Source organism: Trichomycterus rosablanca, chromosome 14 (genome assembly GCF_030014385.1).
Source record: "Trichomycterus rosablanca isolate fTriRos1 chromosome 14, fTriRos1.hap1, whole genome shotgun sequence".
NCBI classification, from domain to species: domain Eukaryota; kingdom Metazoa; phylum Chordata; class Actinopteri; order Siluriformes; family Trichomycteridae; genus Trichomycterus; species Trichomycterus rosablanca.
The window spans coordinates 4,223,356-4,248,023 of record NC_086001.1 but is presented as its reverse complement, the minus strand read 5'-3'; the positions used below and the strand labels follow the sequence as shown (position 1 = coordinate 4,248,023).

The window sequence follows — 24,668 nt, the reverse complement described above, 5'->3', positions numbered from 1 at the left end:
ACACCCCTAAATGTCCAAATTGAGCACTGCTTGTCATTTTCCCTCCAAAATGTCATGTGATTTGTTAGTGTTACTAGGTCTCAGGTGTGCATAGGGAGCAGGTGTGTTCAATTTAGTAGTACAGCTCTCACACTCTCTCATACTGGTCACTGAAAGTTCCAACATGGCACCTCATGGCAAAGAACTCTCTGAGGATCCTAAAAGACGAATTGTTGCGCTACATGAAGATGGCCAAGGCTACAAGAAGTTTGCCAACACCCTGAAACTGGGCTGCAGCACAGTGGCCAAGATCATCCAGCGTTTTAAAAGAGCAGGGTCCACTCAGAACAGACCTTGAGTTGGTCGTCCAAAGAAGCTGAGTGCACGTGCTCAGCGTCACATCCAACTGCTGTCTTTGAAAGATAGGCGCAGGAGTGCTGTCAGCATTGCTGCAGAGATTGAAGAGGTGGGGGGTCAGCCTGTCAGTGCTCAGACCATACGCCGCACACTACATCAAATTGGTCTGCATGGCTGTCACCCCAGAAGGAAGCCTCTTCTGAAGTCTCTACACAAGAAAGCCCGCAAACAGTTTGCTGAAGACATGTCAACAAAGGACATGGATTACTGGAACCATGTCCTATGGTCTGATGAGACCAAGATGAATTTGTTTGGTTCAGATGGTCTCAAGCATGTGTGGCGGCAATCAGGTGAGGAGTACAAAGATAAGTGTGTCATGCCTACAGTCAAGCATGGTGGTGGGAATGCCATGGTCTGGGGCTGCATGAGTGCAGCAGGTGTTGGGGAGTTACATTTCATTGAGGGACACATGAACTCCAATATGTACTGTGAAATACTGAAGCAGAGCATGATCCCCTCCCTCCGGAAACTGGGTCGCAGGGCAGTGTTCCAGCATGATAATGACCCCAAACACACCTCTAAGACGACCACTGCTTTATTGAAGAGGCTGAGGGTAAAGGTGATGGACTGGCCAAGCATGTCTCCAAACCTAAACCCAATAGAACATCTTTGGGGCATCCTCAAGCGGAAGGTGGAGGAGCGCAAAGTCTCGAATATCCGCCAGCTCCGTGATGTCGTCATGGAGGAGTGGAAAAGCATTCCAGTGGCAACCTGTGAAGCTCTGGTAAACTCCATGCCCAGGAGAGTTAAGGCAGTTCTGGGAAATAATGATGGCCACACAAAATATTGACACTTCAGGAACTTTCACTAAGGGGTGTACTCACTTTTGTTGCCGGTGGTTTAGACATTAATGGCTGTATATTGAGTTATTTTGAGGGAAGAATAAATTTACACTGTTATATAAGCTGCACACAGACTACTTTTCATTGTGTCAAAGTGTCATTTTGTCAGTGTTGTCCCATGAAAAGATATACTTAAATATCTGCAGAAATGTGAGGGGTGTACTCACTTTTGTGATACACTGTACATTTTTAGCATTTAGCAGACGCTTCTATCCAAAGCAACTTACAATTATCACTGTATATAATTTGAGCAATTGAGGGTTAAGAGCCTTGCTCAGGGGCACAACAGTGGGAATTTGGCAGTGGTGGAATTGAACCAGCAACCTTCTGATTAGTAGTCAGGTACCTTAACCACTGAGCTACCACTGCCCCACTGTTAGATCAGTAAGATCAGGTTTTTCTAGTCAACAAGGTTAGAAATGAAGGGTATTAAGCTGAGTGTCAGCACAACTATGTGTTCTATTTGATTATCTGAAATCATTATTTGTGACAGATGTGTTGAATCGGAAACACCACTGTAACAGTGAGGAGTGATTTTTCTTATGAAATTGTTTTTTTCTTCCTCAGCTTCCTAGCGGAGGCGACCTGTGGAGTGTGTATATGGATTTCGAGACGAAGCGCCTGGAGCCGTGGGAGAGGATCATCCCCTTCTTCAGGTAACAAGTAACATGCACACAGCAGCATGGGGTGGATCATTGTCAAGCTCAGTTTCATAAAAATATGGTCACAAGGAAAAATGTAAATACAGTTTACAGAAAGCAATAATTTGCAAATGATTTTAGACATGCGTGTAATTAAAGCATTACAACGACAAGATTTTATGTGTCAGTTAATTATATTTACTGTTTTTGTAAACAGGGTCATGTTTACCCCTGTGTTACGTCACCTTATCATTTAACAACGTTCTCTGATTATTTCTAAGCTGAAGGACACCGGTTGTGAGAGAGAACATTTTTTGTCCTGATTTAACCCTCCAGTTACTCACCAGTGTGGGATCTCTGTTGTTGCGTGTTGTGCTTTGTAATGCGCTGCAGGTTTCCAGTGAGAGACATGTTTGGACTGCAAGCGGGTTAGACTAGCATCTGCACTTTCGGTACAAAACTCCACCAGTGTTTGTTTGTTTATTAGGATTTTAACGTCATGTTTTACACTTTGGTTACATTCATGACAGGAACGGTAGTTACTCGTTACACAAGATTCATCAGTTCACAAGTTTATATCACAAGGTCTTGGACTACGACAGTGCTACCCACGTAGCCACCGTGCCGCCCCCCACCATTGTAACGTATTATAAGCAGGGATGTTGTTGAACAAGATGACATGAAGATGTTGCACCTTTTAGCATTAAAGGTGCTTTTGTAGAAGAACTAGTCACCCATACTATTTGGACTAACACACCCCAATACCAGGAAAGACAGAGAAGTCTGCGGCGTTTATGGATGTTGTTGATAAAAAGCTTTTACATGATGAATGGTGAAGTAGTCACAGCTTAGATATTTATACAATGACAAGATTTTCCACAGTATAAAGTATTTGCAAACCCATATGGTTTTCTAATCAGGATTGCATGGACCAGTTTCAGATCTTCATTTTTCACCATGTGACTTTTTTAGAAAGGTGTTACAGGCATAACATTTAGGAAGTATTAATGAAAATCTGATTTGTGAATTGTCTTTTACAGGTAAGTCATTTAAAACAACACAAAGAAAACATTTATTTAGTTTTCTCCCATTTTTTTTTTAGTTTTCTCCCATTTTTTTCTGAATTGGCCGATTGTGCACACCCTCTCTTCCTGTATTGTAGGTACAACAAGGAACTTCCTTTTTTTGAGATGCTGGTTCCCACTACGGACACGGTGCGTTATGGTTACCTGATGGAAAAACTGCTGTCTGTGGGACACTCCGTCCTCTTTACCGGCATGACCGGAGTGGGAAAGGTAAAGAGTTTGTGTACAGTGCAGGTCGAAGGTTCATAGCACTGAGAGTTCTGCACTGAATGATTGGTAGCCGCTAACAAGCTTTTGGAGCTTGTTTTTAGAGCTCTGGTTGGGTCTTTGACCTCTCTAGTTAGCAAAGTTGGGGATTTTACTGCACTTTTTCAGTACCGTACACTATCCTCTGTATAGGGTCAAGGTCAGGAATTTGGATAAGTCCCTTATAAGGCTTAATTTTAGCCTAATTCAGATTCTCCAAAAACACTTTCATGAGTTTCCCTGACTCACTGTCTTGTGGGAGCACCCAACAGCCTCAACGATTCAAGAAATCCTTTTTTCTTAATAATTTAGTCCACTTTCTGCAGCCCCATAGTATAAGAGTACCACCAGCATGCTTCACAGTTGTAGGTACAGTGCTCACTATCCATCTCCAAAATACATTTTTAGCTTTAAGGTGCAGAGGATTTCTGTCCTGCATAGCAGCTTCTTAACCCATGGGGATGTAACCTGCTTGGCTGTTGACAACGACACTTGTGTTCCAGCAGCTTCTTATTCACTGGAGTTAAACCATCCAGATAGATTTCCTTCTATAATAAGATCACAGTTTGGATTTTCTTTCAGACCAAGGCAGAGACCACTGTTTCATGTATTTTGTACTTATGTCCAGCTGTTTATACAGAGGATCTTAGGACCTGAAGTTGCTCAGAAATGGCTCCATTAACAGTTCTGATTTGTAAAAGTCTATGGTTTGTTTTCCCAAATGTTTAGTGCTTTCTAGACTTTCCCACTGTAACACTTGTGGCTCAGTCTCACCCTATTTATATGTACACATAGAGGTCCTCAGGTGTGGTCATCAGAATCACAACCCAGGAAATAGGAGGTCACGCCATAAAGCTGAACCACATTCCAGTTTTTATGCACAAAAACAGTACAGAGGCAGAAATCATTCGAGTGCCAAAACTAGCCCGATGTGCCGTCCTATGTGCGTGGATGTAAACTCTACTGTATGGGTCATGCATGTGATGCTTGTGTTTTTTCCCCTCTGTGTATATCAGTCAGTGGTGGCTCGTGGCTTGTTGAACAGCGTGCAGGATCGGGCGGGTTACGTTCCCATCTACATCAACTTCTCAGCCCAGACGTCCTCAGCTAGAACACAGGAGATCATCGAGTCCAAGCTGGAGAAAAAGAGGAAGAACGTGCTGGGTATGCACAAACATCTCAAACACCAGACAGACACAAGAAAAACACCATGTAATTCCAGTAATAAATGTGTGTGTGTGTGTGTGTGTGTGTGTGTGTGTGTGTGTTAGGCGCTCCTGTGAACAAGAGGGTGGTGGTGTTTGTAGACGATCTGAACATGCCGAAGTTAGACAGTTACGGCTCTCAGCCTCCCATAGAGCTGCTGCGCCAGTTTCAGGACTTTAATGGCTTCTACGATCGTGAGAAGTTCTTCTGGAAAGAGATTCAGGTACACACACACACGTTAAATGAAAGGTTCTTCCTCAGTCTGATGCCACCAGTTGAAAAAAAGCAGTTAATTAGATAATTAGATGAGGTTTTTAATAAAAATGCCGACTATTCGTTTCCTTTGTGTTATAGGACATGACCATAGTGGCAGCGTGTGCGCCCCCTGGTGGAGGACGTAACCCTGTGACCCCTCGATTCATCCGTCACTTTAGCATGCTCTGCCTCCCTACGCCCTCCGAACACAGCCTCAAGCAGATCTTTAAGGTTTGTATCTATAGCAATAACACCAGCGTATTTACAGTTTAGGTTGGATAAAGTATGTGAACCCTTGTATTTAAAAACCTCCTCTGGCAACATTGTTTTCTGGAGCTGTTCATGTGATAGCTGTGATGCTCACTCCACCATGCTTTACAGATAAGTCGAGGTTTTATTGTTGTGTGCAGTGACTTCTTTTCTGTCCAAACACAGCAAGTGGCTTATGTTTCATTTATTTATGGACCAACATCCATGTTTTTTTTTTTCAATTTTTTCTTCTTTCAGCACCATTTATATTAAGTTATTTTCTCAGGGCACTTGTACACCCCTGTATGTTCTGGACTAGTAATCAGAAGGTTGCCGGTCCAAGCCCCACCACTACCAAGTTGCCACTGTTGGGCACTTGAGCAAGGCCCTTAACCCTCAATTGCTAAATTTGAGCAAGTTCTAAAGACATTGGCCGGACATTTGCTGTCCCTCCCATGTTCTTTGTACATCTGTCAGCAATGCATGCTGTGCTCTTGATGTGCTCTTAGATTATTGTGCGTAAATGAATACGCAGGTCTTTAGAAATGTGTTTAATAGGATATTTAATGGGACTGTGATCAGGCGTCCATATACTTTTGGACACACAGTACTACACGTGTTCTTGTTTGTATTTGATTACATGTTGCACTGGGTTATAGAAGTTTGCTTGCTGTGTGTGTGTGTGTGTGTGTGTGTGTGTGTAGGCCATCCTGAACGGATTCCTGGGCGATTTCTCAGCAGCAGTAAAGCAGACTGCAGGAAGCATCGTGGACGCCGCAGTGGAGATTTACCACCGCATGAGTTTAGACCTGCTCCCCACTCCAGCCAAGTCCCACTATGTATTCAACCTCCGAGACCTTTCCAAATGTGTGCAGGGTGAGAAACACACACACACACGTTGTTGTCTGACATTAATGAGTCTTTGACGCCCAACACTCCACCTCCAATAATAATAATAATTATTATTATCATTATTATTATAGAAGGTTAGACTTTTTAAGAATCCAATGACACTACCAGTTAGAGATACAATACAATACAGATACAAAGAGACCTCAAGAAACACAACAGACCATCATAACAGCTTTGAATAAGACGTGGAAAGAACACAATAGTGCCCATTATTCAATTACCTAATTGCATTTTGATTCCTCTTCTGCTACTGACCTTCACTCCTGACCAAGAAGGGTCATGACTATCACACGCCCCACGACATAGCCGACCGCTTATTTTTTACCTGCATGAGGCGGGTACATAGGGATCCCCATTATCCCCCGTTTAACCTGACTTATAAGTCAAAGACTTATTAGAATCCTCTCTACTGAGGCAGCTGCCTATGTAGTCAGTAAAACAGCAAGGCAGCTTACTAGGTTTTCAAACACACCCATGGTCTGCCGGTAGCAGAGCTAAGGTAGTCTATTATTAATTCTAAATAAAATGTTTGAACCTTAAGAATGGGGGCGAACACAGCCTGTGTATGTTGATGTGGTGCATACATACCATCTGTATTTTGATATTTGGTTCTTGCCATTAGTTCACATTTCATGTCGACTCTGCTGTTTATGTTCAGGCATGTTACAGTGCGAGCCGGGTACAGTACAGGATCAGAACCAGATCTTCCGTCTGTTCTGCCACGAGTGCCAGCGTGTGTTTCACGACCGACTCGTCAACAACGAGGACAAGACCTACTTTAACACCATGATCTGCGAGATGGCCAGTAGGAACTTCTACACCAGACACCTCAAGATCATTTAAAAAGCATAAAGCACATATAAAATATCACCAGTTTCTGTATAATTAATTATCACGTTGTAACGTTCAAGGACGTAATAAGTATTTGCCCCCTTCATTCTGAATTCATGTGTATAAGCCACAACAATTGGTAATAGATGTAATAAATCAATTACATAAAGGAAGTTATACACTTTTTACTCTGCAGCAACAGTTTAGGGAAGTCTCATTCCTGTTCCAGCGTGACTGTGCCCCTGTGCACAAAGCAAAGTCTGTAAAGCCCTGAAGAACAGCTCGGTTTAAGGAAACTTCAGTGTCCTGCACAGAGCCCAGACCTCAGCCCAACTCAACAGCTTTGGAATTAAATGAAACATAAAATGAGGCTTTTTCGACCAACATCAGTGCCCAGCCATACAAATAAGCTCTTTTGACCGAATGGGTACCAATTCCCACAGACATACTTCAGAGTCTTGTGAGATGCCTTCTCACAAAAGCATGGCTGCTGTTCTAGCTGAAATGATCACATAGTGGTCACTATTTTAATACCTCTTGTTTTTTAAAGGGGTGTCCAACAAACTCATGGTCTGGTGTCAAAGATGTTCTTACTAAATTACTACATTTTCTTAGAAGATCTGAAACTTTCGAGACGAATAGGCAAAATTATAACACAAGAAATACTTTTTTACTGCACTGTTTTTTCTCTAACAACACTGTGGTTTATTATTTTTATGACCTATGGTACTTGTACCAGCGACCAAATCATAACCAAGTCATTAATCAACATCTCAACATCACACACGTCACCTCTTCAATTGTTTTAGATATTACTCATCATAAATTAGTGGGTTTATTGATCAGACGCTTTCTGCTCTGAATATTAACAAAGCTCTGTGGCCTAACTTTCACCATACAGGTAAATATTTTGGCATCAATTTGGAGTCCAGTTACCTCACCAACCATCCAATCATCTTTGGAGATTTCATCAAGGTATCACCTTCATTTATTTAGAACTTTTCTCAGCTTGTTTTGTCCATTTTGGCTAAACGTGCTAGCAGATTTTTCCTTACAATCCTGAATGACGTGGTGTGTTGATTTCTTCTGTCGTGCAGGTGGGAGCCCCGAAGTCGGACAGAGTTTACGAAGACCTGACGGACATGGACAAGATCCGGAACGTTCTGCAGGAATACCTGGACGACTACAACATGACCTTCTCCAAGGAGGCCAAGCTCGTCTTCTTTCAGGACGCCGTTGCGCACGTCTCCAGGTAAATCAAACGTTCCATCCTGTTCTAGGACAGAAGGCATTAACTATAAAGTTCTGATGTTGTGTTTGTTTGTCTGCACTCACGTTCTCCGTCTGATTCTTCAGAATTGCCCGGATGATTCGGCAGGAGCGCGGTAATGCCCTGCTGGTTGGTGTGGGCGGGACAGGAAAGCAATCTCTGACCCGATTGGCCGCTCACATGTGCGGCTACCGCTGCTTTCAGATCGAGCTGAGCCGCGGCTACAGCTACGACAGTTTCCACGATGATCTGCGTAAACTGTATAAGATGGCGGGCGTGGAGGGTCAGGACATGGTCTTTCTCTTCACTGATACTCAGGTACAAAGGATGTACTGCCTGCTCCAAATGTATCGGCACCCATGGTTAAAAAACGTAGCTAAAAACCTTCATGCTGCACTGAAGATATGAGAGAAATCTGAGAATAAAAAAAGTAATTTCTCTGCACAAAATGGAACTATCCAGCCATCCATGACTTTCTGATTTACTAGGGTATAAATATAAGGTAACAGATTCAATGCCCTTGGTTATTCATCAAGATAGGAGGTTAAAAGATTACACATTGTGGCCAAGAGTATACGCTAGTTGGACTTCCCATTTTATAAACAAATGGTATTAAAATAGAGTGATTTCTGTGCAATATTTTCTGCAATAACAGCTATAACTTTTGAAAAGTCTGTAGGAATTTGTGCCCATTCAGTCAGAAGAGCTGATTTGTATGGCTGGGCTCTGATGCTGGTCAAAAAAAGCCTCAGATGATGTTCCGGTTCATTCCAAAGCTGTTCAGTAGGGCTGAGGTCAGGGCTGTGTGCTGGACACTGGAGTTTCTGGCTTTGTGCACAGGGGTACAGTCATGCTGGAACAGAAAAGGGCCTTCCCTAAACTGTTGCTGAATGTTGGAAGCATGTCATTTCCTTTATGTATAGTTTATTACACCTTTTAGCAATTGTTGTGGCCAAAACACGAGTTCGTGAGTTAGAAGGGGTGTTCCAATACTTTTGACCATATAGTGAACCATTTTTTATTTCAGTGACCGAATTTAAGCTTCATCAGCTCAATCAGGTTCTTTAGTGCAGGATCTGGGACATTATAAATAAAGGGCCAATATTCATTCAGATCACATTCAGCCCCATTACCGTTTATTATATTAGCCCTTTCAGTGTCGCTAACAGTCCTTCAAAAATGAAGGTGATCCAGGATGAGTCGGTTCCAAACGCTCACACACGTATTTCCAAAATACGACCCTGTCAAATTCATCCTGGACACATTTCAAATCTGTCATTTACAACCAACAGAGGACGAAATAAGTTTGTACCATAAAGAAACGAACCTAAACTGCTCTGCACTGTGGGTCTGAAGTCTGAGTCCACTGGAACATTTACACTAAATGGCCAGAAGTATGTGAACACCCGACCGTGAGCTTGTCAGTCATTCCATTCCTCACACATTCTCACCCCCTTGCAACTATAACAGCCTCCGATTTTAGAAGGAAGCAAGCTCATATAAAGTGTGTAGTAGGTCTGTGAGAATTTGTTCCCATTTAGTAAAATCAGCGTCTGGTACATTGATCCAGCATCAACATGTGATGACCTGGCCTGCAATAGACATTTTATTTGAGCTTTAGTGAGGGTACATTTGGTCTCACAGAGAGCGCAGTATCACATGCTGAGAGTCACACCCTGCTATCTGTGATTAGCCGCTCAGGTTTTTAAGCAACCGAGCATCAGTGAAATCCTATAGAGTAACTAGAGAGGTGCATTTCCTGAAGAAAATGCGAGTGTGATTGCAGCAATGGTGGGTGAGCGGGTGTGCGTGCCCAAAACTTTCATTCATGCCACGGTGTCATCAATGGGCCGGACGAAGATAACCGGACAAAAAACGGGTGTAATAATAATAATAATAATAATAATAATATGACTAACAGATAGCAATAGTGTGATTGCCTATTGCAGTCACACTAATTAAGAGCTTTAGTACACGTTAGGTCACTTTATACACACTGTACATTTTTTACTGCTCCTGTCAGCGGCTTTAAGCAGACAGTAGCAGTCACTGTTGCAGAGGCATTAATGTGATTTCTTATCTGCCCTGTTCTCCCACAGACTCAGACAGTTGTGTCTGTAGAGTCTGACCAGGTTGGTGGCACCACTGAATTTACATTTTTTTCCCACACATTTTTACAGAACATGGGGTCCAACTGAGGATCATTATGAGGTTTATGGAGGTTAATTACCTGGTTGTAATTCATTCTGATGATGCCAGAGGACTTTATACCGCTCATTCAGTAGCCTCAGCTTTAATTAGCTCTGTGTGTGTGTGTGTGTGTGTGGCGTTCAGATTGTAGTGGAGGAGTTCCTGGAGGACATCAATAACATGCTGAACTCTGGCGAGGTGCCCAACCTTTTTGAAAAGGACGAGCTGGAGCAAGTTTTGGCAGCAACGAGACCTCGTGCCAAGGAGGCAGGCATCGCCGAGGGAAACCGGGATGAGGTGCGCCATGAACCGTTACAGATCTGTCCATCCAACCAAACTTTCACTTTTAAATGTATTATATTTTATATTCCACAGATGACCCATTTGTACATCCATTCATCTATCAAGTTATTAATCAATTAATTCAGCCCGCTATCCATCAGTTTATTTTTAATAATTCATTCATTCATTATTCATTCTCCAATTATTCATTCACTAATCCAACATTGTTCATTCCTCTACCTATCCATACATTTATCCATCCATCCACACATTTATCCATCCATCCATCCATTCATTCATTCATCCATCCATCCATTCATCCATCCATTAATTCATGTCCATTCATCCATATATTCATCAGTCCATCCATCCATTAATTCATCTGTCCATCCATTCATCCATCCATCCATTCATCCATTAATTAATTCATCTGTCCATTCATACATATATTCATCAGTCCATCCATCCATCCATTAATTCATCTGTCCATCCATTCATCCATCCATTAATTCATCTGCCCATCCATCCATTTATCCATCCATCCATCCATTCAGCGATGCATCCATCCATCCATTTATCCATCCATCCATTAATGCATCTATCCATCCATCCATCCATCCATCCATCCACGCATCCCTTAATTCATCTGTCCATGCATTTATTCATCCATTAATCCATCCATATACCCACCCATGTATCCCTTCATATACTTGATTGTTTTTCTTTCCAGTCTTTTTATGCATGTTTTGATCCCTCTGCAGGTTTTCCAGTATTTTATCTCTCGTGTACGGGAGAAGCTGCACATTGTGCTGTGTATGAGTCCGGTGGGTGATGCCTTCCGCTCCCGCTGCCGTATGTTCCCCTCACTCGTCAACTGCTGCACCATCGACTGGTTTGTCCAGGTCAGTCCCAAAAGTGAAACGGTACTAAAATTAATGTCCAACAGAAAATGTAATTACTCTAATGAGCAAAATAAAACTTAGAACTCATCATGAGACTCATTTAAAGGGTTTTTTCTTATACATTACCTACTATACATGTTATACTGCTAACCTTAAAGATAAAGAAAATATGTACTTGGGTGCTCAGGCTTTGCAACAGTTTATTACATCAGAGACCCTCAGAGACCCAGATTGTGCACTCGACAGACACAATTGATCATATTTTTGGAAGGAACCAGAGTTTATTACCTTAATTCTGCTGCAACTGCAACTCGGACTGTCTGGTAAAGGCGCCAACATGAGCTAGCACAGATGTAAATCATATCACAGATCTAAATCAGTGCACCTGATGGACATGTTGGACTTTTTGGCAGAAAATATGTGGACACCAGACCATTATTGGACATTGGACAGCCTCCACTCTACTGGGAATACTTTGCTATATGTCTGTGAGAAAGTGTTTGTATTTGTGAGAACTGGCTCACAATCAAGGTTCCAGTTCATCCCAGATGTATTCAGTGGAGCTGAGGTCAGGGTTCACTAGATTTTTTCCACACTGAACTCTTTAATTATATCTGGATTTCTTTTTGTACACATGGACACAGTGGTGCTGGTACAAGAAAAGGAATTTCTATATCGTTGTGTTATTGATGGAAGCAAATGAATTAGCAATGGGTGTGTCTGGAACTTCTGAGCTCATATGTGGTGAGGATTGTGGGGACAATGGGAATCTAGACAAACCTGCAACAAAGGGGGCAGAATTACTACGTTAAACACATATAAACCTTAAGCATTGCCGGCAGTACAATTGGTTCCATTATTTACAAGTGGGATCTGAAAAGGACCACAAAAAATCATCTTCTGACAAATGTCACAAAATTCTAACAGACTAGTGAGCAGGAAGGTACGAGAGAAGCCAGCAGTCACTTAAAAAGACCTAAAACCAACCAAAATGATCAACCACAGACCCTTCTCCCTTTTTCTCTCGTTTTTTCTCTCTCAGTGGCCACATGAAGCCCTTCTCTCCGTCTCCCAGTCCTTCTTCCAGAATGTGGATTTTGGCAGTGAGGAGATGAAGAGCTGTCTGTCTCAGATGTGTGTGGAGATCCACATGAGTGTGACGGACATGGCTGAGCGCTTCTATTCGGAGCTCCGGCGCCGATATTACACCACGCCTACTTCCTATCTGGAGCTTATTAACCTGTATTTAGGCATGCTGGGAACTAAGAGGCAGCAGCTGGAGGTGGTGAGGACAGAAGCACACAGCAGAAAGTCACAAGCGCAAACTTACATCATTGCTAGACACATAAATCCACCTGTTAATACATAGATCCTATAGCATATAAGCATATATAATATCATGACACATCTTACAGGGACTTCTGTATGGAAATTCTGAAGGAGTTCTGTGGTATCTGGTACCACCACACAACCTTCAACGTCTGTATGTTGCCATGTAGATCATTTTAAAATGCATCCTGGTGCCATCTCTTGCCCTAGTAATCTTCACTTGCTTTGATGTCCAGTTCCAATGTCTGAATGTCCATTGTAGATGCTTTGGATGGTGGAGCAGAGTTAGCTTGGACACGGTGACTGGTTCTGTACACAGAGGGTTTAATGCACTGTGTTTGTGACACACTCACCTCGTCACCAGGATTAAAATGATTGCCAATTTGAGCCATAGTATCTCGTCTGATGGTTTGTACCAGACACTAGAGCCTTCATGTCCTTTGGCATTGTGTAAGGTCTTGGCCACCCAACAACCTCTTGCTGTTTTGGAGATGCTTCAACCCACTCATCTGACCATAACAGTTTAGCCCTTATTAAAGTCCATCAGGTCTTTATGCTGATCAGATCTGCTGCATTCAGCTTGTGAAATACAAGGAACTACCATCAGCTCAACATTTCATGTATCCCTTACCCTAACATGCACACGTGTTACAAAATAGGCATTGCTATGCACACTTTGGAGGTGGTTATAATGTTTTGTGTGTATTAAATGGATGCGGTAATATTTTTAAGGGATGATCCGAGTATCAGCATCAGTATCCATGATGTTATGAGGTCCAACCCCTGGTGATGTGTGTGTGTTTTGTGTACATGTAGGCTCGTGACAGGGTGAAGAATGGTCTGACAAAGCTATTAGAGACCAACGAGCTGGTGGATAAGATGAAGGTGGACCTGTCAGCCCTGGAGCCTGTGCTTAAACAGAAATCCATCGACGTCAATGCGCTAATGGAGAAACTCACCGTTGACCAAGAGAAAGCCGACCAGGTGGGGATCAGTTGATGAATGAGTGGGTGATTTACTAAATGAATAGAATTTATTTTATATTGAAATGAAATAATACTACAATGCTCCATCAGCTTCCGTATTAAAGAGACTTTTTAAGTTTTGGGAACTGTCTGTTGGTGCCATTGTCTGATTCTCCTTTCCATGATGCATTATAAATTTTCAGTAGGAGACAATTTCACTTAATACCAAATGTGTTTAGTAGGGTTGAGGTCAGGGCTCTGTGCAGGCCACTAAAGATCCTTTATGTCCAACTCATTCAACCATATTTTTATAGACTCTGCTTTGTACACAGTGGCACAGTCATGCTAGAACCAGGGTGATGCATTAATAACATGGGTCTTTCCCAAACCCTTGCCACAAAGGTTGACGCTTCGATTATATTTATTGCATAGAATTGATTTTAAACTGTTAGCAATGGGTGTGGCTGAACCACTTGAACTTAAAAAACGAACATGGGTGTCCAAACATTTTAGATAGACAGCAGATGGTAGTATTTTATTAGATAGTGGTAATTGAAAAGAAACCGATCAGCAGGATGGATTGTCGGGTAATAGCTTGGTGGATGAATGAGTGGATAAACCGATGGATGGGATTGGTGGATTGATTGATAATAACCCACCTTTCTCGGTTGACTTTTCACCTGTAGGTGCGCAGTGTGGTAAAGGAGGACGAGGCCTTGGCTAAGGTGAAAGCAGAGGAGACCCAGGCCATCGCAGATGACGCCCAGCGTGATTTGGACGAGGCTCTTCCGGCTCTGGAGGGTGCCAACAAGGCTCTGGATGCACTGGATAAGGCGGACATCTCTGAGATTCGAGTGTTCACCAAACCACCTGACCTCGTCATGACAGTCATGGAGGCTGTGTGTATCCTGCTCAACAGCAAGTACGTAAATCTGATGGGAAAAAACGTGGTGTGGCGTCTCGGTGGTCCGCTGACCTGGTCAGGCACTTAACTGATATGATTTGCCATGTATTTGGGAAGGCCGTATACAAAATTACCTTTCTGCTACTGCAACAATGACTCTTACTGTCAGGTTTGGGCACTGGATCAAAGGGTAGAGGAATACAGATGATATAATGTAAGCTGATGTGCCTATTAAAAGCTCTCTGTAAAAGTCCATCATTGGCCAGTTAAAGGAAGCAGTCAGTGGCAGTCAGTGAAATTGGAATTGACCAAACTGGAAGCATGGAACAGTGATTTCCAGCCAAGGCTAGGGGCTTTTTGCTTGGCCTGGGTCTTAAAGCCCAGGGCAACCTAGAGCTAGCTTGCGTGTGTAACAGGAGTCGACCTCTTGTGGTGGTTTCTGGATCCTGACCATTTAAATAAAGAGCATTTAAGCACAAAGACACAAACTAGGACTAATAATAGCCCAGATGTTGCAACAGGAAGGACATCCAGTGTAAAAACTGTGCCGGAGCAAATATGCGACCCCTTTGTTCTAAATCAGCATTTTAAATCAAATAATTTCCCATGATTCACCTTTTTCAGGACAGACTGGGCCAGTGCCAAACAGGTCCTGGGCGACTCAAACTTCTTGAGAAAGCTGATGGAATATGACAAGGACAACATTCGTCCTCAAATCCTGCAGAAGCTGCAGCGCTACGTTCAGAACCCCGACTTTGTGCCAGAAAAGGTAGAGAAGGTCTCTAAAGCGTGCAAGTCCATGTGCATGTGGGTACGAGCCATGGGCCTCTACTCCCGCGTCCTTAAAGAGGTGGGGCCTAAACGAGAGAAACTGGCCACTGCCCAGGTGAGTTTAATCATCATGTAAGAGACATAGATATGAGACTGTTCAAGTTCTGAGATGCTTAAAAATGTTAGAAGTTTTTAGTATGGATGAATGAATAAATAAATTAATGAACAAACAGATGGATAAATAAATGATTAAATAAACATTAAATAAACATTTACACTAGACGGCAGATGGCAGGAAAATGAATACGTGGATGGATTTTTGTACAATGAATGTATATGAGTTTGAAACAAAATTAAAGCACTTTTAATTCTGACTGATCTATAAAAAAGATGGATGAATGGATGGATGTATAAAAAGTAAAAGGTAGTAAAAGGGTAGATGCGTAAATAAATGGATGGATTGATGGATGGATAGAGGGATCATTATTGAATACCAGTGCAAGGCTATGTATAAATGTTGTGTCCTGATGTGAACTAACACCCTTGCATTTATGTTCGGTGTTTACCAGGCGGAGCTGGACGCCACCATGACCACTCTGAGGGAGAAGCAGGAGAAGCTGAGGGAGGTGGAGAATCAGATCCGAGTTCTGCAGGAGCAGTTCAACTCCAGCGTGGCTGAGAAAGAGGAACTAGGTAAAAGAGAGAACAAGTCTGACAGATAAAGGCATAAATAAATATATAAACAAGGAAGGACAGAAGGGGCACTGTTTAGACCAAATGGCATTACCAGATATCCGCAGTGATCAGAGGCTGTGTCCTTCATTTATTGTTATTATGTTCTGTATTTTAATAAGGTTGTAGCATTTTAAAATAATTATCCTGACTGGACTTGTATAGACTATTAACGGATTCAAAACTAAGATAACCTCTTTTTTCTGTGTTTACCTTTTGATTACTAGTCGTGTACCTTAACGGCTGAACTATCACCGTTTTCTCCTATTTAGAAAAATTGAGGAGCTTTCTGTATGTACCTTGAGATGTAGATAAAACAAGTGCTAGATCTTAGTGTAATGGGGCAGCATACTTTGAAGAGGACGCCTAGCTTTAATGTGGTAGCTTGGTAGCTTTAATGCACAGCAAGAATTGATAGATTAAAATTTTTTTTGTACCAGTTCTGACGTAGTTATCAATAGTATTTGTATGTATGTGTTTGTGTGTGTGTGTGTGTGTGTGTGTGTAGCTAAAACCATGGCTCTGACTGAGGCTCGGCTGGGCCGTTCAGGTAAGCTGACCTCAGCGCTGGCCGACGAGCGCGTACGCTGGCAGGAGAGCATTGCCATGTTTGAGCTTGAGATCAACAACGTCATTGGCAATGTGTTTATCGCCGCTGCATGTGTGGCTTACTACGGAGCCTTCACCTCCCACTACAGGCAACTGGTAAGGTGTTAATACACATGGACCAACTGCCAAAAGACAGAAGAGCTTAAATATGTTGTACTGTGATGGAAGTTTGGGCTTGATGGCTCAGTCTTATGTAGGTGTCAGGTGTTATATAGAATAACAATACTTTATGTACCCTCTATCAGGTCTACAAAGGGTCACAGCACCAAGATATGTCGGGGGATTCTCTTTGTTTGATCTCATACTTTATTTGTATAGTGTAATTTCCCCCTTTTCATACTGTCCTCATTTTGGATAAACTTGTGCTCTCTGGGGTCCTCTGCTGGATGCATGACCTTTTTCACCATATCTGTCTGGAAAAGGTCACAGGCTAGCACATGTTGCCAAAAGACACCAGCCACATCCTTACAGAGGCCAGGAAAAGGGATTCTTACCAAGAGCCTCAGCATGTACTGATGACCATATATTTTTCTTTCATCTGCTCTTGTATTTAGGGGTCACCACAAAGGATCTGGTCTGCTACCAGACTTGGAATAGTTTTTACTCCGAATACCCTTCCAGACACAACCCTTCCGTTTTTATCTGGGCTTGGGACCAACATTCTAATGTCTAGGCTATTTCGGCCACCCCCCCAGATCTCTGTGCCACCCAAGCGCCAGGAACACCCAGGTACTGAGGAACACATTGTGCTCCCTGTGTTTCGCTAACAGTCGTTCTGACACCTCGACTAGAGACTTTTGTAGAGTTCATTCCGCATTCAGCCTTTCAGACACCATTGGGTCAGTTGTTGATCGCCTGGCCAGGCTGGTTGAACTGCTAAGACTCTGGGTAATGGGGTGTGGCAGGAGTAGGCAAACAAATTAGAATGCAGTGCCTCCCAAGAGTCGTTTTTACAACTGATGAAACTAAATGTATAACACCATCAGACAGCATTAGTTGTACATAAACATGGTTGTACAGCTGTAACCAGATGTTAAATGTGTACTCCTGTGTGGGTGTAGTTGATAGAGCGGTGGATCTCCTGCTGTCAGGGACTGGGAATCCCCATCAGCTCAAACTTCAGCCTTATAGGAATCCTGGGAGACCCGTACGAGATTCGGCAGTGGAATTCTGAAGGTCTTCCCAGGGATAATGTTTCCACCGAGAACGGCATCCTTGTGACCCGTGGGCGCCGCTGGCCACTTATGATCGACCCTCAAGATCAGGTAATCTTCAGTTCCTTAAATCCTAACTCTGATTACACAGTATTAGCTTCACTCATGATGAAGTGATGAGCTTTTAGTCTCCCAGGTCAGATAAAGAAGTAGTACTATATGGACAAAAGTACTGGAAAGTATTAGTCTCTCATAGAAGGGAAATTACAGCGGTACCTTGTAACTCCACGTCCCCTAAATTGAAAATCTTTGAAACTCAGCAATTTGTACCCTTAAACTTGACTTTTCCCTTAAACTCAACGTGTGTTGTGTTATTTTCAGTGTTTACGTGTCAAAAACAACCCCATTATTTTACATTAGCCTAAAATCTATGCAGTTTCACGGGACCATGGAACGCATTAACAGGTTTTCCTTGAAACTCAATACCTTTAAATCTCAACTCCACTCCCAGAACCAATTGACGTCGAGTTTTAAGGTACCGCTGTACGTTGATTGTTCTGTTGATGGTTGAAGGCTTGACTTTTTTTGTCAACCTCAGGCAAATCGCTGGATTCGTGCTAAAGAGGCAAAGAACGGACTGAAAGTCATCAAGCTAACGGATGCTGGCTTCCTCCGCACTCTTGAGAACGCCATCCGCCTGGGCATGCCTGTCCTACTGGAAGAGGTGAAAACAGTGAACTGTGATGGATAGATGGATGAGTGGGTGATTGGGTGGGTGGGTGAATTGATGGAAGGGTGGACGGATGGTTGGATGGATGGATGGATGGATAGATGGATGAGGGGGTGATTGGGTGGGTGGGTGAATTGATGGAAGGGTGGATGGATGGGTGGATGGATGGATGGATAGATGGATGAGGGGGTGATTGGGTGGGTGGATGGATGGATGGATGGATGGATAGATGGATGGGTGGGTGATCAGGTGGGTGGGTGAATTGATGGAAGGGTGGACGGATGGGTGGATGGATGGATGGATGGGTGGATGGATGGGTGGATGGAAGGGTGGACGGATGGGTGGATGGATGGATGGATGGGAGGATGGATGGATTGATGGGAGGGTAAATGATAGTTTGGATTAATGTCTGCTGAATTTAATAGTTGTTTATATTTTCTTTGTCAGTTAAGTTAAAGACATGCTCAAAGAGACTGTTAGCCCACCAGTATCTTTGGGTAAGGATAATTGGATGAATAATTAAATATGTGGATGAATTAATAGATGTAAGTTGTATCATGAGTTTCAGAATGAACATGAGTGATAAGCTGTTTATACAGACAAAGATTGTTATTTTAATAAAGGGTTGGATAATAAACGGTTTACAGTCAGCATTCCAACTACTGTGCAGGGTGAAAGATACTTGTCCTCATACTGTTGGTCATATAGTGAATGTTGCCTGATTATGACAGTAAGTAAATAATGAAGGTTTGATTGTTATTCCTCTGTGTGTGAAGCTTAAGGAAACTTTAGACCCTGCTCTCGAACCTGTGCTGCTGAAGCAGACGTTTGTGTCCGGTGGAAGGACGCTGATTCGTTTGGGGGATTCTGACATCGACTACGACAAAAACTTCCGCTTCTACATGACCACCAAGATGGCGAACCCACACTACCTCCCAGAGGTACGATCCCTATTGAGAATAATGCATCATCAAGGTCTGTTGAAAGCGAGCACCCTGCTAATAGCTCACAGATGTCACTCCCCGCTGTGCCATGAAACGTTTGTGCATCATTTGCATATTCGTAGCCGGTTCCTCTTTGTGTGAGAGCACTTGGAGGCTAGCGTGATTGTAAGGCCGTGCGCCAAAGTGCACTGCCCTGAAGCCTGGCGCTCGTTTAAAGGCCAACCAGATGCAGGTGTGAGATACAGGGCAGATGTGATGCCAGAAACAGCTGCCAACAGAACGGCGAGGCTGTTGCTGTGTAGTCCCATGAGGCAGTGCTGAGAGAGAACTGAGATACGCACATTCACTCAGGGTTTTACTCAGGGAATCTAAATGCCAATGTAAGACCAGAATCAGAAACTTTTAACATATTTGCTCCCTTATTTGTACACTCAAATAATAAACTGTTCACTTACTGAACGCTTCAATGTGTAAGTAAATAACAGCTGTTTTGGGTAGTGTTATAGGGATTCAGTATTGCTTTACAACCCCATTTGTAGAAAGGAGGCATTTACGACTGGGAAAATGACCCAAAGCACCTGTTTTGGAACTGTTTGCAGTTGCTGCCATTAAAATTGGCTATAAAAGGAAGGTTAACAATGAACTCCGTCAATTATCAGCAAGGTTTGACACTCAAATAGTCCGACATTCCATGTCCAGCATTTACAGAGACGTATGTCATATAATAGGACAGAAATGGTAAAAATAAACAATTGTTTGTTGTTGTTTTATCAGGTTTGCATCAAAGTCACAATTATCAACTTTACTGTAACCAAGTCAGGACTCGAGGATCAACTGCTGAGGTAAATCAGAGCTGTTTAATAAAGAGCATCATGTGTATGCAGGAGTAATTTAGTTCAGATTAGATCACAAATTGTTATTATTTATAAAGGCTAAAACCCAACTGGATGGATGAGTGGATGGATGGATGGATGGATGGATGAGTGGATGGATGAGTGGATGGATGGATGGGTGGATGGATGAGTGAGTGGTTGAGTGGATGGATGGATGGATGAGTGGATGGATGGATGGGTGGATGGATGAGTGAGTGGTTGAGTGGATGGATGGATGGATGGATGAGTGAGTGGTTGAGTGGATGGATGAGTGGATGGATGAGTGAGTGGATGGATGGATGGATGGTTGAGTGGGTGGATGGATGGATGAGTGGATGGATGGTTGGATGGGTGGTTGAGTGGGTGGATGAGTTGGTGGGTGGGTGGGTGGATGGATGGATGAGTGGATGGATGAGTGGATGGGTGGATGGATGAGTGGATGGATGAGTGGATGGATGGATGGGTGGATGGATGAGTGAGTGGTTGAGTGGATGGATGAGTGGATGGATGGATGGGTGGATGGATGAGTGAGTGGTTGAGTGGATGGATGGATGGATGGATGGATGAGTGAGTGGTTGAGTGGATGGATGAGTGGATGGATGAGTGAGTGGATGGATGGATGGTTGAGTGGGTGGATGGATGGATGAGTGGATGGATGGTTGGATGGGTGGTTGAGTGGGTGGATGAGTTGGTGGGTGGGTGGGTGGATGGATGGATGAGTGTATGGATGGATGGATGAGTGGATGGATGAGTGAGTGGATGGATGGATGGAAGGTTGAGTGGATGGATGAGTGAGTGGTTGAGTGGATGGATGGATGGATGAGTGGATGGATGAGTGGATGGATGGATGGATGGATGGATGAGTGGATGGATGAGTGGATGAATGGATGAGTGGATGGATGGATGGATGGATGGATGAGTGAGTGGATGGATGGATGGAAGGTTGAGTGGATGGATGAGTGAGTGGTTGAGTGGATGGATGGATGGATGAGTGGATGGATGAGTGGATGGATGGATGGATGGATGAGTGGATGGATGAGTGGATGAATGGATGAGTGGATGGATGGATGGATGAGTGAGTGGTTGAGTGGATGGATGGATGGATGGATGAGTGAGTGGTTGAGTGGATGGATGGATGGATGGATGGATGAGTGAGTGGTTGAGTGGATGGATGGATGGATGGATGGATGAGTGTATGGATGGATGGATGAGTGGATGTATGGATGAGTGGATGGATGAGTGAGTGGATGAGTGGATGGCTGGATGGATGAGTGGATGGGTGGTTGAGTGGGTGGATGAGTTGGTGGGTGGGTGGATGGATGGATGGAAAGGAGTCACCTAATTAATATCAAATGTTTAAGTGTTTAGATGCTGTAAGAGAAGACAGCTTCTTAAATCAATAAAGTTAGATTTCACATGTGTTTAATTGATCTAATTTGTTTGGCAAAGGGATTAATAACTTTCTCTCAGCTCGGGGGCAACCAGAGGGTTCTTTATGGCTCACTTGTGGTCAGTGGCCACAAGTTAGATGTTGCGTGGTGTAGATGTTACTCTTCCTCTCTTCCTGTAGCGACGTAGTGCGTCTGGAGCGACCTGAACTGGAGGAGCAAAGAAACCAGCTGATTGTTCGCATCAACGCTGACCGCAACCAGCTGAAAGCCATCGAGGATCGTATCCTTAAACTGCTCTTCACCTCAGAGGGAAACATTCTCGACAACCAGGAGCTCATCCACACCCTGCAGGAGTCAAAGGCAAGCTGGCCAAGTCATCAGGGGGTGGAAGAACAGTAATAGTGGATAATAGTCAATAAAAGAATGCTACAAGTTTATTTATGCTGCAAGCACTGCAGGTTTTTGAGTTGCACAGTCGGACATCAATGCTGAGGTCTAGCCACAGATTGAGGCTTGGTTGGCGTAATGCTCCAGTTTGAACTGGGAGACTCAAGGGCATACATTTTCTTTATTCTCAAGCAGTCCAGTGTTGATTTGGTTTAATATGCTTGAGGTTCCTTTTAAGTTTAAGCTTTTTGGGTGACAAGAACATGTTTTTTATCCAAATTCTCTCTGTTTTGTGCAGCAATTGTTAACCTGACTGGACTGCAAGCCTGATAGATCTCAAAGCAAACTGTTAACATGATGCTACCACTGTCACATTTTATAGTGGAGATAATGTGAATTAGTCAGTCAGTTATTTAGTCTGGTTGTTGGTCAGGAAGTCAATGAGAGTCAGTCAAACAGTTTTACCATCAGTCAGTTATTTAGTCTGTTAGTCCGACAGCTGTTTAATCTGAAAGTTGATAAGTCAGTCTGTCAGTTATTCATTTTTTCAGTTAGTCAATTTGTCATTTAGCCGCATAGTTACTCAGTTATTTAATTATTCAGTCAGTTGTTCTAACAGTTCTTTAGTTCATCAGTTATTCAGTCAGTCAGACTTCTATTTTATCTGGTAATTAGTTTGCAGATTAGTCATTCAGATATTCATTTATTTAGTCAAACAGACAGTGATTTAGTCTGGTAGTTAGTCAGTAGGACAGTTAAACAGTCAGTCACAGTTAGTGTGTCACTAAGTCAGTCAGTCTGTTCATGGCCGGCCTGCTTGGCATTCTGGACCATTACAGAACACAGTAGCTCATAGCTCATGTCCTTGTCATCTTTATTATCACCCTTCACTGTGTCGGCCAATAGCTTTTTGTCTTTTAGCAAACAAGCTTCCACCCTGTCTAGATAAGAAAAATGATTGCCCCCCAGTCATGGATGATTGTGCCACCTTCAGGGTCCTTTTTCAAACCTGCAGTACATCTGTTTATCCTCCATGCCAGCAAACTGGTTCTTCTTCATAACTGGTAAAAAACCCAGCTAAAACAACCTCATGCTGACGTGTCTTTGTGTGTGTGTGTGTGTGTTTCAGGTAACGTCCGAAGCCATTAAATCTCGTCTGGAGGAGGCCGAGGCTACAGAGCAGATGATCGACACGGCCAGAGAGAAATATCGGCCCGTGGCCACACAGGGCTCCGTGATGTATTTCGTCATTGCCAGCCTCTCTGAGATCGACCCCATGTACCAGTTCTCTCTCAAATATTTTAAACAGGTAACACACTCATTGTCGTCAGAGGACATGAAAGCTTTTTTTGGATTTTGGAATGTTACTATCGGGCTTTGCTGTAGTTAAGCACTAATTTTGGCATTAGGGCCACTGTCTGTGTTCTAATTCATTCCAAAAGTTTTAGAGAGGGTTGAGGTCCGGGCTCTGTGTAGTCCAGACAAGAACTTTCACATCAAACCCATTAAACTGTTTATTTATGGACCTGTTTATCTCACTGTATCTGAATATAAGATGCAGTTGATGTTATATGTTGTAGCTTTATTATTTCTCTTGCCCTCACTAAACCTTACAGATGGCAGCATTTTCCTGGCATCTGCCATTGCAAGCCTTTACCTTAATAAGTCAGGACGTGACAGGTGGCCATTCATTACCCACGTTCCTCATTATAAGTTCCTAATTATTGACATCACAACCATTAGCAGGTGTTTACAATCAATAAAATGAAATACATGTATAAATATGCTTTCCATTTTGTAGCAACAGTTTGTGGAAGGCCCTTTCCAGGTCGACTGTGCAATGAAAGACCTGGTTTAAGGAATTTGGTGTGAAGGAAATGCAGTGGTCCACACAAAACATTGACCTCAACCCTTGTAAACGGCTTCAGGATTCATTGGAACTGGTCTGCTTTTTGGAATAGGATGTTCAACATGCTTATGATTAGGTGTCCAAATACTTTTAACCGCTATTGTCTCGAGTCACTTTCCTGAATGTAGTTTTTTGGACGATAATTAAGGTACAGCAGTACCTTGAAACTTGACGTCAGTTGGTTCTGGGACTGGCGTCGAGTTTAAAAGACGTTGAGTTTCAAGGTATTTTTTACCATAAAGATGTTTGGGAAACCTGTTAATGTGTTCCATGGTCCTGTGGAATTGCATAAATTGTAGGCTAATATAAAATAATGGGGTTGTTTTTGACACTTATACACTGAAAATAACACAAATATAATATAAAAACACTGAAATACAATTAAAATGTCCTTATGCTTCTTAATAAGCAGTAATAATTTTGTTTTCCTGTGTCGCTCTTTTAATACATTTTTGTTTTTTTGTTTTTTAGTGATAAGTGTTTTAGACTCTCAGCAAAGCTGATTCTCACATTTTTTTCAGAACCTCAAGCTGTAACACAAGTTTAAAAGTGAAACAGAGAGGAAAATCCAGATTAACACAGATACATGAGGAGCTTTCAGACTGAATTTGACGGTTATTCCACACAGATTTGTCTCATATCCGCACTTTGACGTTTTACCGCA

At 42.8% G+C, this 24,668-nt stretch overlaps 1 protein-coding gene across 4 annotated transcripts in view; it reads left to right on the top strand.

Moving 5' to 3' along the window:
- The window catches only part of dnah6 (dynein, axonemal, heavy chain 6), a 78,964-nt gene that overhangs the window by 38,834 nt on the left and 15,462 nt on the right, over positions 1-24,668 (top strand). For all 4 annotated transcript variants that reach the window (XM_063008776.1, XM_063008779.1, XM_063008778.1 and 1 more), the window contains exons 40-63: positions 1,806-1,894; positions 3,042-3,174; positions 4,227-4,374; positions 4,482-4,639; positions 4,771-4,902; positions 5,625-5,796; positions 6,491-6,637; positions 7,565-7,638; positions 7,761-7,915; positions 8,020-8,251; positions 10,268-10,420; positions 11,167-11,307; positions 12,350-12,592; positions 13,453-13,620; positions 14,288-14,523; positions 15,130-15,391; positions 15,846-15,969; positions 16,517-16,713; positions 17,679-17,882; positions 18,370-18,495; positions 19,278-19,442; positions 20,220-20,287; positions 21,888-22,068; positions 23,225-23,404. In XM_063008776.1, the coding sequence (XP_062864846.1) occupies positions 1,806-1,894; positions 3,042-3,174; positions 4,227-4,374; positions 4,482-4,639; positions 4,771-4,902; positions 5,625-5,796; positions 6,491-6,637; positions 7,565-7,638; positions 7,761-7,915; positions 8,020-8,251; positions 10,268-10,420; positions 11,167-11,307; positions 12,350-12,592; positions 13,453-13,620; positions 14,288-14,523; positions 15,130-15,391; positions 15,846-15,969; positions 16,517-16,713; positions 17,679-17,882; positions 18,370-18,495; positions 19,278-19,442; positions 20,220-20,287; positions 21,888-22,068; positions 23,225-23,404 (3,888 nt within the window). The remainder of the gene's footprint in view (positions 1-1,805; positions 1,895-3,041; positions 3,175-4,226; positions 4,375-4,481; positions 4,640-4,770; positions 4,903-5,624; positions 5,797-6,490; positions 6,638-7,564; positions 7,639-7,760; positions 7,916-8,019; positions 8,252-10,267; positions 10,421-11,166; positions 11,308-12,349; positions 12,593-13,452; positions 13,621-14,287; positions 14,524-15,129; positions 15,392-15,845; positions 15,970-16,516; positions 16,714-17,678; positions 17,883-18,369; positions 18,496-19,277; positions 19,443-20,219; positions 20,288-21,887; positions 22,069-23,224; positions 23,405-24,668) is intronic.